Source organism: Polypterus senegalus, chromosome 9, assembly GCF_016835505.1.
Source record: "Polypterus senegalus isolate Bchr_013 chromosome 9, ASM1683550v1, whole genome shotgun sequence".
Classification (NCBI taxonomy): Eukaryota; Metazoa; Chordata; class Cladistia; order Polypteriformes; family Polypteridae; genus Polypterus; species Polypterus senegalus.
Window position 1 is genome coordinate 26093037 of NC_053162.1, and position 15221 is coordinate 26108257.

The following is a 15221-nucleotide window of genomic DNA, read 5'->3' on the forward strand; positions in this document are numbered from 1 at the left end:
CCAAATGGGGGAGGCAGCTTGACGGCTGAGGTCTTCAGGACAAATCCAAATCATGTTATGTCATCTCCTGTTAAATTCTGCTCCGTACTTGTAATATTTCTATTGCACTGTTATACTGTATTGAGGATTACTTGTGTTCTGTTCTGTGTATTGTATTGTATTGTATTGACCCCCTTCTTTTTGACACCCACGGCACGACCAACCTACCTGCAAAGGGGTCTCTCTTTGAACTGCCTTTCCCAATGTTTCTTCCATTTTTTTTCCCAGCAAGGGTTTTTTTTGGGAGTTTTTCCTTGTTTTCTTAGAGGGTCAAGGCTGGGGGGCTGTCAAGAGGCAGGGCATGTTAATGCCCATTGTGGCACTTCTTGTGTGATTTTTGGGCTATACAAAAATTAAATTGTTTTGTATTGTATTTTCCTGCCACAGGCACTATAGAAATAAGATATTCGTCTTCAGCATAATTGAGCCTGAATCTAATGTTTCAGATTATTGATTACTTTTGATTGGGTGGTCATACCTTCTTTATAAAAGTTCCAAGATGAAAGTAACTATGTTAGTTTGTTTCCTGCCATGGACTACTCTCCATTGCAAATGCTCTGAACCGCCTTGATTAAGATACATGGATAGGAATAAACGATCAATGCTTAAAATCTGGAGTGCTTAAAATGATGTTTGTATTTTTTTTTTTTAGGTGTATGGGATCATGAGTGCTTTAGTCTCTTTTTTGCAAAGACGTCAGTTCTGTAGAATTCTGCAAAGAGCTTTATACTTTTCACCCAGCCGTCTATACAGTGTCACTGGGGAACAGACCAGAGAGAAGAATGTTCCATACACTAAGACTCTTAAAGAAGATGGGTACAAAGAGAGTCGACCTACCAAGCCTCTTCCCAAATCTGCAGATGCTGTCATAATTGGAGGAGGCAGCTTGGGCTGTCAGACTCTTTATCACCTCACTAAGATGGGGATGACAAACGTAGTGCTCTTGGAGAGAGATCGGCTGACGTCTGGAACTACTTGGCATACTGCAGGTTGGATTTAATTGTTAGTGTTCATGTTGGTAATGGTTCAGAAACATTCTCCAAAATTTTGTCAAAAAATCAAAACACTTGTGTAAAGTTTCTAATTGTAATTTAACACCACAAATTAAGGCTATGTCTACAATACTACATTTTCATTGAAAAGAGCAGAAAAATCTTTGAAGGCATGGTAATGCTGATGGCCATGGAATTTATCACAAATCTATAGCTACCAATAAATTATTTGCCCGTTTGTGAGTGTACGCAGCATTCATCTATTCCAAATTTACATTTTAGATGCATACAGATCAGCAACACACTAAGGTCCATGGAAAAGCAACTGCTGTAAGTCGGCCATATTGGAATATAGTTTTCCTCCTTAAAGAGTGACCAATCAGGGGATGTGACATAGTAATGAGCAGAATCCAAACAGGCAAGGGCTGGGTAAAAAGCACAAACAAATCGCAGTGCAATTAGAATGTGTGTTTTCAAAACACATTCACATTGCAACACTGAGCCAGCATTTTCGGAAGTATGTGGCTCTAGAAAGCATTTTCAAAAATATCTGTTTTCAGGGGTTAAAAATGTCAGGGTAGTGTGGACAATAGGTTAAAACGGAAACTAATGCCTGCTTTTTTACGCAAGAATGTAGTGGTATGGACATAACCTAAGGTGAAACTTTAGATGCTGTTTTATGCATCCAGAAGTCATAGGGTTACTGCGTAATGGTCCATCCATCCATCCATCCATTATCCAACCCACTATATCTTAACTACAGGGTCACGGGGGTCTGCTGGAGCCAATCCCAGCCAACACAGGGCGCAAGGCAGGAACAAACCCTGGGAAGGGCGCCAGCTCACCGCAGGGTGCACACACACCAAGCACACACTAGGGACAATTTAGGATCACCAATGCACCTAACCTGCATGTCTTGGACTGTGGGAGCAAACCAGAGCACCCGGAGGAAACCCACGCAGACACGGGGAGAACATGCAAACTCCACGCGGGGAGGACCTGGGAAGCAAACCCGGGTCTCCTAACTGTGAGGCAGCAGCGCTACCTACTGTGCCACTGTGCCGCCCTGCGTAATTGTTTCTTATTTATATAGTGTGTGCTCCATTCAATGGATATTTTTTGTGTTCATTCTGTTTTTTGGTTCTTGACATTGTACTACTGTCACTCGACCCAAATCAAAAAAAAAAATCTGTCATTTTCTTGTATTAATTCTAAAGGGAAAAAAACAATTTTTATGCAGGTCTTTTATGGCAACTTCGTCCAAGTGATGTGGAGGTAGAGCTTCTGGCACACACTCGGCAAGTAGTAAGTACTGATTTGGAGCAAGAAACAGGACTGAGCACCGGCTGGATCCAGAATGGGGGGCTTTTCATTGCTTCAAACAAGCAGCGTCTTGATGAATACAAAAGACTCATGACGGTATGCATCATTCCCTTTTTACTTTTACAAGTACTCTGTTTTCTTTAACCTGGTTTTATTTTAAACAGAAGGTATTCCAATTAATGTCAGTTAAAAATATAATTCTAAAAAATAAGACACAATTAGCTTCTTTGTTAACGTTTGAAAACAACTTTATTAAAGTAATAAGTTGCCTAATAATATTAATGTCACCTGTATGAGAAATATTGAGTTACTAGGGATTGTTATCTTTTTATATTGTACTAAACATTAAGCCCGTTACAATAACGGGTGCTAGAACGCTAGTGCATAAACATTTGTATGAACAGTCTCTATTAAATGGCAAGGGACCTTTAATGTGGCTGTAATATGCATCACTGTTTTGTGTGCCTTTAATTTTCTCTCTCAGTAATACTGGTTTGTATTTCCGTAAAATGCCTGTAATTTTGTTGAACAGTAATACTGTGGAACCTCGATTGGAACCGAAGTAATTTCCCCCATAGGATTGTATGTAAATACAATGAATCTGTTCCAGACCGTATGAACTGTATGTAAATATATATTTTTTAAGATTTTAAGCACAAATATAGTTAATTATACCATTGAATGCACAGCGTAATAGTAAACTAAATGTAAAAACATTGAATAACACTAAGAAAACCTTCAACAACAGAGAAAACTAACACTGCAAGAGTTCACGCTATAGCCTTACGACCCGCTCGCTAAAAACACCTTTTTTTAAATGAGTTTTAAGCACAGAGAAAAAAATGAACATTTGAAAAATCCAAAATCTAATAAACAACCAAGAAAAGTAACATTGCAACAATGCACGCGTGCGCCTGTGTGTGTGTGTGTGTGTGTCTGTCTCTGTCTCTGTCGCGGGCCTGTGTGTGTGTGTGTGTGTGTGTGTGTGTGTGTGTGTGCGCGCGTGTGTGTGTGTCTGTCTCTGTCGTGGGCCTGTGTGTGTGCGTGTCTGTCCCCCATGCGGACCTGCCTGTGTGTGTGCGTGTGTGTGTGTGAATGTGAATGAGTCTCATGTGCGTGTCTGTCTCTCTCTCTCTCGCGCGTGCGTGCGTGCGTGACTGTCTCTCGCGTGGGCCTGCGTGCGTGTGCGCGTGTGTGTGCGTGTCTGTCTCTCGTGCGGGCTTGCCTGCCTGCCTGCGTGCGTGTGTGTCTGTCTCTCGGGTGGGCCTGCGTGTCTGTCTCTTGCGCGCACGCACCTGTGTGTCTCTCTCTCTCTCTCTACACACACAGGGAATGCACAGGAAGAGACTGAACACGTGCCGTGTGGCCCCGCACATGCGCACTTCACCAGAAGACACACACACACACGGACACCTGGACGCACACAGCGGTTTTATTAAAGAGGATTTCTGTGAGGTGTCCATCTTTTTGTTAAATGAGTACACAACTTTTAATTACGCAATATCTTTAATTCCAAGGATTTTGCATTGCTGTGAGAACACAACTGTAAGTCCACCAAGGAATAGGATTTATTCTATTGTATCTTATATGTAATATTTCTGATTTTTATTCAGTGTGACCATTTGCAGTAGTTAGTTTAAATATGGGGTCCCCAACTCCCTTACTGGAGGGCCGCAGTGGCTGCAGGTTTTCATTGTAACCCTTTTCTTAATTAGTGACCTGTTTTTACTGCTAATTAACTTCTTTTGAATTAATTTTAATTGACTTGTTTTTTTGGAGTTGGTCCTCTGAACATTTTCATCGTCCCTCTGAATTGCTTAATTTCTTTTCTTAAATGGCAACCAAACAGAAATGAAATATGAAGTGAGTGAGGGAACAGAAAACCAACTAAGTCAGGGCCTCAAACTCTAATCAATTTCACTCCAACCAGTTGCTTAATTAGGCGCCAAATCTTGTTGTTAATTAAACCCATTTTTTTATTCCATGGCTCGTTGCTGCTCTCATTGTGCAATAGCAGACATTTGTGAAATTGTCAATTTTCTAATAACACTGTTAAAATGTTTTGGGAACTGAGCAGATCAACATTCCTGATACCTTCACCTTTCTTTATTTTCAGATATTGTATGATGGACACAGTTTGCTGCTCATGTTTTTTGGCTCATTTTGTATCTCATTATTGTGTGGCTACTAATTAAGCAAAAAGAAACAATTAAGGGGTCTGAGTCTTCAAGAGCAAGTCAAATAAAATTGATTCAAAAGAAGTTAATTAGGAGCAGAAACAAATCACTAATTAAGAAAGGGGTTAGAATGAAAACTTGCAGCCAGAGCAGCCCTCCAGGAAGGGAGTTGGGGGACCCCTGGCATAGCATTTGAAGCAGCTGGAAATCTCTTTTAGCCATTTCATCTCACTTAATGTGTGTGCCTTTGTGACGAAACCAATGTGTTTTATTGCTTGTAATCAATTATTATTAAATGATTTTAGTAACATTTTGTATTACTTTTAATAGTTACAGACTTGTACTACTTCCTACTTCAAACAATTTGGAGCTTGCATGGCAGATGAGTGGGCTGCGTGATGGCACAGTTATTAGCATTGTTGCTTCACCGCTCCAGAGCCCTGGCTTTGAATTGCAACTTAGGCAGTGCCTGCGTAGATATGTATGCTTGGGGGTTTCTCCTGGTAGTTTGTTTTTCCTTCCTGTAACTTGTTTCTCCTCCTGAAGATGTGTGGGTTAGATTAATAGCTGATTTTAAATTGACTTGGTTTGAATATGTATTACTGTGTCCAGAGGTTGTGTGATGCTCTGGACCTTGTGTTTTTCTTGACATGTTCCAGTTGCTGTGTGGATGGGCCCCAAATCCGTGAACCTAAATCTCAAATGGATTACGTGGATAATGAGTAGATGAGCAGATTACTGGTTCTCCTTGTACTTTGTAGGTTTTTATATATTTGATTACAATTGCTTTATCATCATTTTTTTAATTGAAAGCATCACACAATATGATTGTTTAGTTTTTCCTGTATTAAATTATTCATTCTGATTTCCTTGTACGTAAAATTAATTATAGATTATGTTAACCTACCAAGTTCGGTTGTCATTTTTTTTTTCTAGCTTGGAAAAGTCTATGGGATTGAGTCTTATGTTCTGTCTCCTGCTGAAACAAAGGATTTATATCCTCTGATGAATGTAGATGATCTATATGGTACATTGTACGTTCCAAAAGATGGTACAATGGACCCTGCAGGTACTTGTACAACCTTGACCAGAGCTGCTGCAGCAAAAGGAGCAACGGTAAGTTTTACAGTGCCTGGTTATTTTAACAGTTAGATACAAAAAATAAACTATTAAACTCAAAGAAAACTGCACAAAGTGGAAACAGAAATTATATGATACAGGACATTGTAAGGAATATAGTGCAATCAGCAGCTCGATATCCTTCAGAGAGTTGACATCAGGACAACAGAAGGTAATGGTACTCATACAATGTAATGCACTGGTAATTTAGATCAGTCTGTTGCTGTAAGTTCTCCACTTTTCAGCTAGCATGGCATGCAGAAGAGTAAGTGCATACGTGCCAGTGTTTTCTTAGGTGTCCTTCTCTCAGTCATTATCACCAGAGAGTCCAAACTGACACGTACAACAGGACCACCCTTTCTCCTCAGTTTATTAACTTTTCTACCCTAAAGTGCAGTATTGCTCTTAGCCCAGAAGACTGCTGCATAGAAGACAGCGCCAGCTACAACAGACTGATAAACATCTGTAACAGTGGCCTGTGTTTTCCAAAGGACTTGAGCCTTTCAGAAAACAGAGGTGACTTTGACCCTTTTTGTGCAGAGACTCAGTGTTGGTAGTCCATTTTAGCCTGTTGTCCAGAAGCACCTAAGTAGTACCTGTAGGTTCTCGCCCCTTCAATTATTGCTCCATCAGTAATGAAGATGGGGTGGGATCAGGCCCCCTGTAATCCTGTTCGCTTTGCCTTGGCAGTTTTAAACTGAGTTTTGAGTCAGTCACCAAAGTACCCCTGCTATGTACTGTGTAAGGAATAATATGCTGTATGTCTAAGCAAAATATTTTTATACTGAAATTTGGTGATTAGCTTTGATAGGAATAGCTCCTGAAGAGGTGTGTGGCTTCTGCTAAGGTAAATTATACTAAGGACAATAAGGCTCAACACTTAAATGAAATGTCAGTAAGAAACAAATAATTGTGTGTTTTGCATAGTTTCATCAGTTAGGTATAGGAACGGTTTTGGATATATTTGAATCATTGAATGTAACACTTGTTAACCAATATTTTCCTACTTTTATGTTGTAACCTAATTGTATTTCTAAAAATATATATTTTTATGTTTTCTGTGGTATATTTTGTGACAGTGATTCAATGACTAGCTTCTATAGCCGAGGATCGGACCGGCAAGGTCCCCACCTTCGGCCACCACCCAACTCACACTCCACCCGACCTTCTTGGCCCCTCCTACAGGTGGTGAGCCCATGGGAAGGGGGACCCACGTTGTCTCTTCGGGCTGTGCCCGGCCGAGCCCCATGGGTGCAGGCCCGGCCACCAGGCACTCGCCATCGAGCCCCACCTCCAGGCCTGGCTCCAGAGGGGAGCCCTGGTGACCCGCGTCCGGGCAAGGGAAAACGTTGTCCAAGGTTTTTGTTCTTCATAGGAGGTTTGGTTGAACCGCTGTTTGTCTCATCCCTCACCTAGGACCAGTTTGCCTTGGGTCACCCTACCAGGGGCATAAAGCCCCGGACAACAGAGCTCCTAGGATCATTGGGACATGCAAATCCCTCCACCACGATAAGGTGGCGGTTCGAGGTGGAGGTTGGGATGGGAATCAGCACCTCCAAATCCGAGACCATGGTCCTTAGCCGGAAAAGGGTGGCGTGTCCTCTCAGGGTTGGGAGCGAGATCCTGCTCCAAGTGGAGGAGTTCAAATATCTTGGGGTCTTGTTCACGAGTGAGGGAAAAATGAAGCATGAGATCGACAGGCGGATCGTTGTGGCGTCCGCAGTGATGCGGGCTCTGCATCGGTCTGGCATGGTGAAAAAGGAGCTGAGTCGTAAGGCAAAGCTCTCAATTTACCAGTTGATCTACGTTCCTACCCTCATCTATGGTCATGAGCTATGGGTAGTGACTGAAAGAACGAGATTGCGAATACAAGCGGCTGAAATGAGTTTCCTCCGCATGGTGTCTGGGCTTTCCCTTAAAGAGAAGGTGAGAAGCTCATTCATCTGGGAGAGGTTCAGAGTAGAGCCGCTACTCCTCTGCATCGAGAGGAGTCAGATGAGGTGGCTCGGGCATCTGATCAGGATGCCTCCCTGGCGAGGTGTTCCGGGCACGTCCAACCGGGTGGAGGCCCTGGGGAAGACCCAGGACACGCTGGAGGGACTATGTCTCCCGGCTGGCCTGGGTACGCCTCGGGATTCCCCCGGAAGAGCTGGAAGAAGTGGCCAGGGAGAGGGAAGTCTGGGCATCTCTGTTCAAGCTGTTGCCCCTGCAACCCGACCTTGGATAAGCGGAAGAGGATGGATGGATGGATGATTCAGTGACAGAATTTTGCAAAAATGAGACATACTTCCATCAGCTTGGGTTTGAATCCAGCACCCACTCATTGTCTTTTGTAAAGTTTTCATGAATGCTCTGTGTTGCAGAGTGTTTTCTTTGGGTAACTCTGATTTTTCTTCCATATCCCCAGATATGTGTGAGACGGGTTAACTGGCAATTTCAAATTAGCCCATTGTGTGTGTGAGTGGGCCCTTTGATTTATACCTGATGCTGCCAGGTTAGGCTTAACCTCCTTACCACACATTGCAGACCAAAAATTAATTAAGCAAGATTCAATGTGTTAATTTATACTGCCCATTTGAGATCATTGCATATATGGGTGTATGACCAGCAAACAGTGGATGAACTGAGTAATATTTTTGATTGAATGCTTCAAAGTCTTTTTAAAATAAAAAAAATAACACTGCTATTTGAACCATATTGAATTTATGTCAGAGGCGGAATGATTATTGTTGTTTACTTACAATCTGACGGCATAGAATAAACTGAAATCCAGTGATCATAAAAAGATGCTTGTGTACTGCGTCCAGAAAGCAGTGATAAAAGCAGCTTATCAATTGCACTATGTATTATTAAAAATAGTTGTGTTTTAAAGTTATTGATGTAAATGGTGCCAGTTGAAAGTTTTAGGTATTAACTAATGACAACACCCTAAACTACCTTACTTATCCAACTATGATCTCATCTTTTTTCCAGTGCTGTCCAGAGCGCCAGACACTGTTCCCAAAAGAAATCTATACAGTGTAGGAATCAGCCTTGCGAGGGACACCAAACTCTTAGAACCCTTATGCCCATAGCCACACTCTTTCATAATCAGTTTAAAACTGTTAAGTGAATGTAGCAGCATGTTTCTAGACTATGAGAGGAAGCCCAAATGGATGCAGGGAGCATATGTAGACTTTATAAGGAAGATACAACAGCCAGCGGTCAAACTACAACCCATAAGCTATGAGGTGTGCAGTACTGCACTAGTCTTTAACACTTTAACAAACATCTGTTACATCTCATAGTAATCATCCATTTTATGGAAATATGAGTAGGACACTTTGAATGTTATTCAGTGTGTAGTCCTCTACTTCATTCATGGTTTGTTTCCGCACTAACAATCAATATACTAAAAAGCTTATATGCATTATATTTGGAAAAAACAGTACCACTCATGTAAAAATCAAATACAGCTTTTGCACCAATTTGATAACATTTTTTGGCACATGTTATTTTTGAACGCTATAATCAACTGCATTTTCTGTTTAGGTTTGGGATTTTTTAAATGTATTATTACATGCTAGTGTGCTGTAGGAAATATTGAATTAAAAATGTATTTTCTCCATTTTTACTTTTTTTTTTTTTTCGCTTCTAGGTTATTGAAAATTGCCCTGTAACAGGTATCCAGGTACAGACAAATGATCTTGGTATCAGAAAAGTGGAAGCTGTTGAAACAAAATATGGTTCAATCATGACACCTTGTGTTGTCAACTGTGCAGGTAAAATTTTCCATGTCTGTCTGTAAAAGATGTTTGTTTTTCTTCGGCTAGTCTCCCAGATCCAAAAGATGTGCATGTTATGTTAACTGGAAGTTCTAAATTAGTCCGTTTAGTTTTGCATTTGTATGTGTGTGCATGAATGTACTCTGAGATGGAATGGCAACTTGTTCAGGGCTACCTTACAACCACTGCTGCCCAGACAGGCTCTGGCTCTCTGTAGCTCTAAACTGGATTACATACATCTGTGTTACTTTATCCATTCAACATGGTAGGTTGCATTTTATTCTAGTCTCACCGCCCATGCCAACAAAAGCCTACAGAAGGAGAAAACATACTCTGTGTGTGGTACTTGGCTATTAAGTGTGTACTCTTAGATGACCTCATATGTGATCTGAAGGGCCAATTCAGAGATGTCAGTCAACCTAACTGAATGTCTTTGGACCATGAAAGGAGTTCCACATGACACAGAAAGGAACTGGTAAGCTTCACATGCAGCTGAAGGCCAGGACTTCAGGCTCTCTGGTGCAGTACCATTAGTATATATATATCTATTGATATTATTCATGTATTAATTTATCTTTGTATTGAGAGTGCAGTCAAAACGCAATTTCTTCTTACTAATTTTTATACATTAATGCAATATTTCCACTGTGAATGGAAATTTAACTACTTAAACAACAGCTTGATTTCTTTAAAGAAATTATTTTAGTTAGCCAATAAAAGGTGTCATTTTGCTTGGCTCTTCTCTACATTCATAATGGCTAACACGGTACAACACCCTAGTACTTTAAAGAAATTATGAAGTTTTCAAGAAAAGTAACTGAACTCTTGCTGTCAATAAATGGTTTAGTGGCAAAAACTGCAAGTGGACTTTTCCTGTAGTTCATTTTGACTGGTTTGTTTATAGAACAATTCCAGATAATTGTTGTGTCGCATTTTGAAAAGCAGTGATGTTCTCATTATTAAGTTGCTACTATTATCTGACTCTTTTTTGTAATTCTTTCTATACTAATATACATATTCAATGTTTTTTTTTTTCTGGTGGTTTCAAAAAACTTCTGTTGATCATTATGTGCTTCTAGTATATGTGCACATACAGTAATATAGTCATTCTAGTCTGTCAGATTTAAATTGGACACCTAAATTAGATCTGATTACACAACAAAATATGAACAGCTGGTACTACTTTGAGTTCACTAGTCTGAGGCGATTTTGTCAGTTGATTTCAGTTTCTATTAATTTCCACAAAACACAACTTAATCAATTTCATTTTTGTGTAGTTTAGTTTATTAATCCTATGATATATGAAAGAAGATCTGACTAAATTCATTTTAAAATATTCAGCATTTCAGCTATTCACACAGGAGGCAAGTACTTCCTCATGGTGCTATATTTACCTAATTAAAAGCAATTACTTATAAAACTTCTTGGCTTTTATTGTTTCTTAGTGTGTGTGTGTATGTGTGATAAACATCAATTATGTGGAAAACATCCATTTTTAAAGGTATATTTCATTTCTAAATGTTTGCAAAATTGGTGTATTTCATAACATAACACTTTCAAATATGCTTAACCACATTCAGAGTCATGCAGGCTGGAGCTATTTCCAGCAAAATCAGATGCCATGCAGAAACCAGCCATGGATCAGGTGCCAGTCTTTCACTTGGGCCACTCACACTTACACTAACCCAAAACAGAATAACCAATAATATAGAACAGAATAACCAATAGAAAATAGAATAAATAATAACCAATAATATAGAATTACCAATCATTCTGACACACACTTCTTCATGGATGGGGGGTAAAAGTCACATGAATGCAGGGAAGAAGTGAATTTTTCACAAAAACAATGACTGACGGGGAGCTTGGACTCAGAATGCTAGGTTCACCTGGCAGCAGCACTAACATTGGTTACATTGTGCTCTTTGCGCTATCATTGCTATATTTGAAATGATCCATCACAAACCTACATGAATATTTTCTCACTATCTCGGTGTCCTTTGAGCATGTGCCTGTCTATGTCATGTAACTCTAAGCCATGCAACTAACCTTATTTTATCCACATTTACTGTTGAACTAACATACTGTATAGTGCTGGGAGAGTTTCAAGCAGAACAACTCTCCACACTTGCCCTTTGAGATGTTACATAGCACTCTAAATTTGTCTCACAAAATTGACAGCCTGCCTTTATCTATATCATTTGTTGAGATGTGAAATGTAATGAGTTGAACCACCTATTTGTCATGCTTGGGAACATATCATATGACCAGAGAGGTCTTCTACCCATGCACACTGGGTGAAAAATTCCTCAAGAGACCCACAATTGTTAACACATAAGTGTGTATCATTTCACTGTTAAAGATAGGGGATACTTAAGATCCATCCCCAAATCCAATGTAGTGCCAAACAAGGGTGTCTGTTCTTATATGTAAATGTATATTCGTGGAAGTGTGTGTGTCTGTCTCTCCGGCCCGGAAGTACGAGGCTACAGCATGAATTCAAAGAGCAGGCAAAGTGGCCTGTCGCCAAAGTGAAATTGCCAAGGAAAGACAAATGAGAGAGAAACTCGGTTAGCTGCTGATAGACAAGGGGGGGCAAGAATGTCCGCAAAACAAAACCGCCAACTCTTCATTTCAGTATTTTTTGTGATGATTTCAATAGTTTCTAGGACCCTAGACTTTTTACTTTCCACAGCTAGTTAATAATAATAGTAATATGCTACAAAAAGAGGGGTAACAGAAAGGGTAATAAAGTATCAAATAAATCCAAAAGAAATCAATGGCTGCTTCAGTGGGCCTAAGTGAGCTGACTCTGCCAACCTGTCTATTGAGTAAGGTGTCTAGTGCACTTACCTACCCTTAACCCTTATCATTCGGGGTCATTTTTGCTAAATCGCTTGTAATTCGACCTCTCCAAATTAGAATCATTGCTGTTATTGAACTATCTGGAGTATAAACACATGTTTGGTCTCTTTGTAAAGGTAACACTCTCTAGTTTCACCCTTAGTAGTCAGAATCACTGTAGATGTGACTGATCAAAAGTTATGCACATTAGAACTCACAAAAAAAACGAATTTTTTTGTTCTCGCCTAAGTTTTTTTATGAAAATAAAGGAAAATAAAGCTGCAGTAGGTAGGTGGGGACAGAAACACACTATGTACCAACAGAATAGCTTGTTGACTACTCAAATTTCAAATTTGAAAAGAATACCTGTAAAAATTACATTTTTTACACCAGTTTTTATGTGGGCATGCCCAGGTGCTTTTTAGAAGGACCATTATCCACATTTTGGAACATATGGAAAAAGTGTAATAACTTTTGAATGCTTCAACCCACAGATATCAATGAGGGCTCTACTGAAAGCTTACACCTAAAGGAATCTATATCTACACACAGTGTCACTCTATTAGTTATGGAAATTCATGTTCCATAATAAAAACAATAAAAAATACACATTTCTATGTAAAATAGTCAATACAAGTTATGGGCCAAAATATATTTATATTTTTATTTTTACTTTTTTTTATAAAATGCACACAAACTATATATATTTCTTTTACAAACTGTTACAACACAGCTCAGCGTTTTTCCATGTGCCACTTGATGGCAGCAATCACTAGCAAGCAGAAAGCACAAGGGCGTGGCACGTCGCTCTCTCCCATTACACATCCTGTATGCCGGTTGAATACTTTCGCAACGCGTACATGCATCTATTATTTAATCGAGCGTTTATTTACGTTTAAACTTCTACTTTTATTTATATTTAAACTGCGCAGCTCCGATCGTTTTGTTTACAAGTTAGTATAGCAAGTTACATATCAAAATGCTCGGCTGCTCATTGGCTGTAAGTTTTGAGTGTCAGTCACAATGTCCAATCAAACTGGTAGATTCTACCAGAGTTTGAAGCAGACGTCATCGTCTTAGCTTTCTGTGACACTGGTTGGCTATACGAGGTGCCAGTCAACCCCAGACCCGTCGTAATTGGCCAACTTAGGTGTCTTTCGAAAGCTAACACTTCCATGTTTCATGCGGTAGCATGGTTATCGCCGACAGAAACAAATTACGTCTAATATGAGCAATATAAGTGAAAAAAAAATTACTTAGGTGGTCTCAAGTTATGAAACGTTTTCTGGAGTTTTGTCCCTTTGAGAATATATCGTGTGTTTTGGACCTAAATCGTTTTACTGGATTATATTCGCTGGAGCCTTACGGACACAATGGGATCAATACTGCTCGGAAATATTGATGTTTGACTTGCAGGGGGTCTTCAAAGGTAGGCACAGTCAACTCTTAAAAGTATGTACTTCTCTGTAAAAAAGGCTTTAGTATCAGTGCTGTGGTTGTTGTGTGTCAAAATGGTTTATATCATCGGAAAGACGAGACTTTGAAGTTTCATTTGATGGGTAGGGTGTCGAGATGCATGGCAGATGGGCATGCACACATTACTGTAACGTTTTTGAACCGCTGTTATGTCCCGGGACCGGTATGTGTGCGCGTTAAGAGTACAATAGACCTGCTTCCTTATCTTGTCTTTTGTACTTTTTTACTCTGCCCTTTTTGTTCTTCCACTATTCAGGATTTGACCAACTAACCTCTTGATTTCAATGCTATCCATAGGTTATAGGAAGAACCTTTTAACAAATGGGTCCAGAACCAGAGATAACATCTAGTGTTAGGAATGGCCTTGGGAATGTCCTTCTAGACCCCTAACAGCCCAAGATGTTCCTTCAATTCCGACTTCATCACCCAATTAAAGGATCAGCCAACCCTCAGTAAACCTGCCAAATGCAGTAGTTCGAAGGGAGCTCTGAATAATACATACTACTTTTCCTGCTGCCATCTGTTGGGCTGGGGAAATTCTGACATTAGTCCCTCACTTTAGTTTCATAATTTTAATGCTTCAGGAGTACCAAGCTCTCATGTGTTGCAACCATTTTTAACATACAGTCGAGCAACCTGGTTGAACTCTTAGTCAGCTGCAGTGTGGAGTATTTTGCATAACTATGTGAAATATACTGAAAATGGAGGGGCTATGTATAAAGACGGCTGTCATTCCTAAATGGTTCATACTGTATTTCTGTTAAATCCTGTGAATTAATGCTGAAAGCATTTATTTATTTCTTCATTTCAAATCCGTTGCTGTGGTGTATAGAGCCATAATTATGACAATTGAGTCACCATCCAAATATGTTTGGACCTAACTATAGTGTCCCCTGTTAACAATATCACATGTTTCTCCTTGTAAAACTGGCCCCTACTTGGTCACCCATCACACTCCTTATAGCTGAGTCTTCCGCCATAAAGTCTTCTTCCTATTTTATGGTTGAGTTTAGAGGTTACTTAGTCCAAAATTTCTCCACATTTATTAGAGTTGCTGACTAGATGTGCAAGGGAGAAGGAGAGAATGATTTGAAACATCTATGTTGTTAATTCCTAAACTGTGTGCACTTTATTTTAAGTGCAGATGTCCGCCAGTGACTCACAGGCCTACATTTCAATACTCTCCTTACCTCTTGGTGAGAATCCACATTATTTTTTGATAAGTCATACTAGTTGGTTCTTCCCATTTATTGTTGCAAAGTCCATTAGACTAATAGTCTCCACCTCTGGTTCATTGACTTTGATAACAATGCTGGCATCTCTTACAGATGTAGTCTGCATGCAATGTTTTAAATATCTATTTAAAAATGTAGCTGTTAATTATGAGTTAAACATTTTACATCCCTTTATTTTCCATAACTGAAAGATTTTCATGGCTGCCAGAATGGCATGCTATGTGATTTTAGGTTTATCTCCTAGGCCTTCTC

General features: G+C 39.8%; 1 protein-coding gene across 1 annotated transcript in view; it reads left to right on the top strand.

The window, feature by feature from the left end:
• Nucleotides 1-15221, top strand: part of sardh (sarcosine dehydrogenase) — a 249311-nt gene that overhangs the window by 19641 nt on the left and 214449 nt on the right. Inside the window, exons 2-5 of the mRNA XM_039762751.1 lie at nt 692-1028; nt 2272-2450; nt 5468-5647; nt 9288-9411. Of these exons, the coding sequence (XP_039618685.1) occupies nt 704-1028; nt 2272-2450; nt 5468-5647; nt 9288-9411 (808 nt within the window). The 5' untranslated portion in view covers nt 692-703. The remainder of the gene's footprint in view (nt 1-691; nt 1029-2271; nt 2451-5467; nt 5648-9287; nt 9412-15221) is intronic.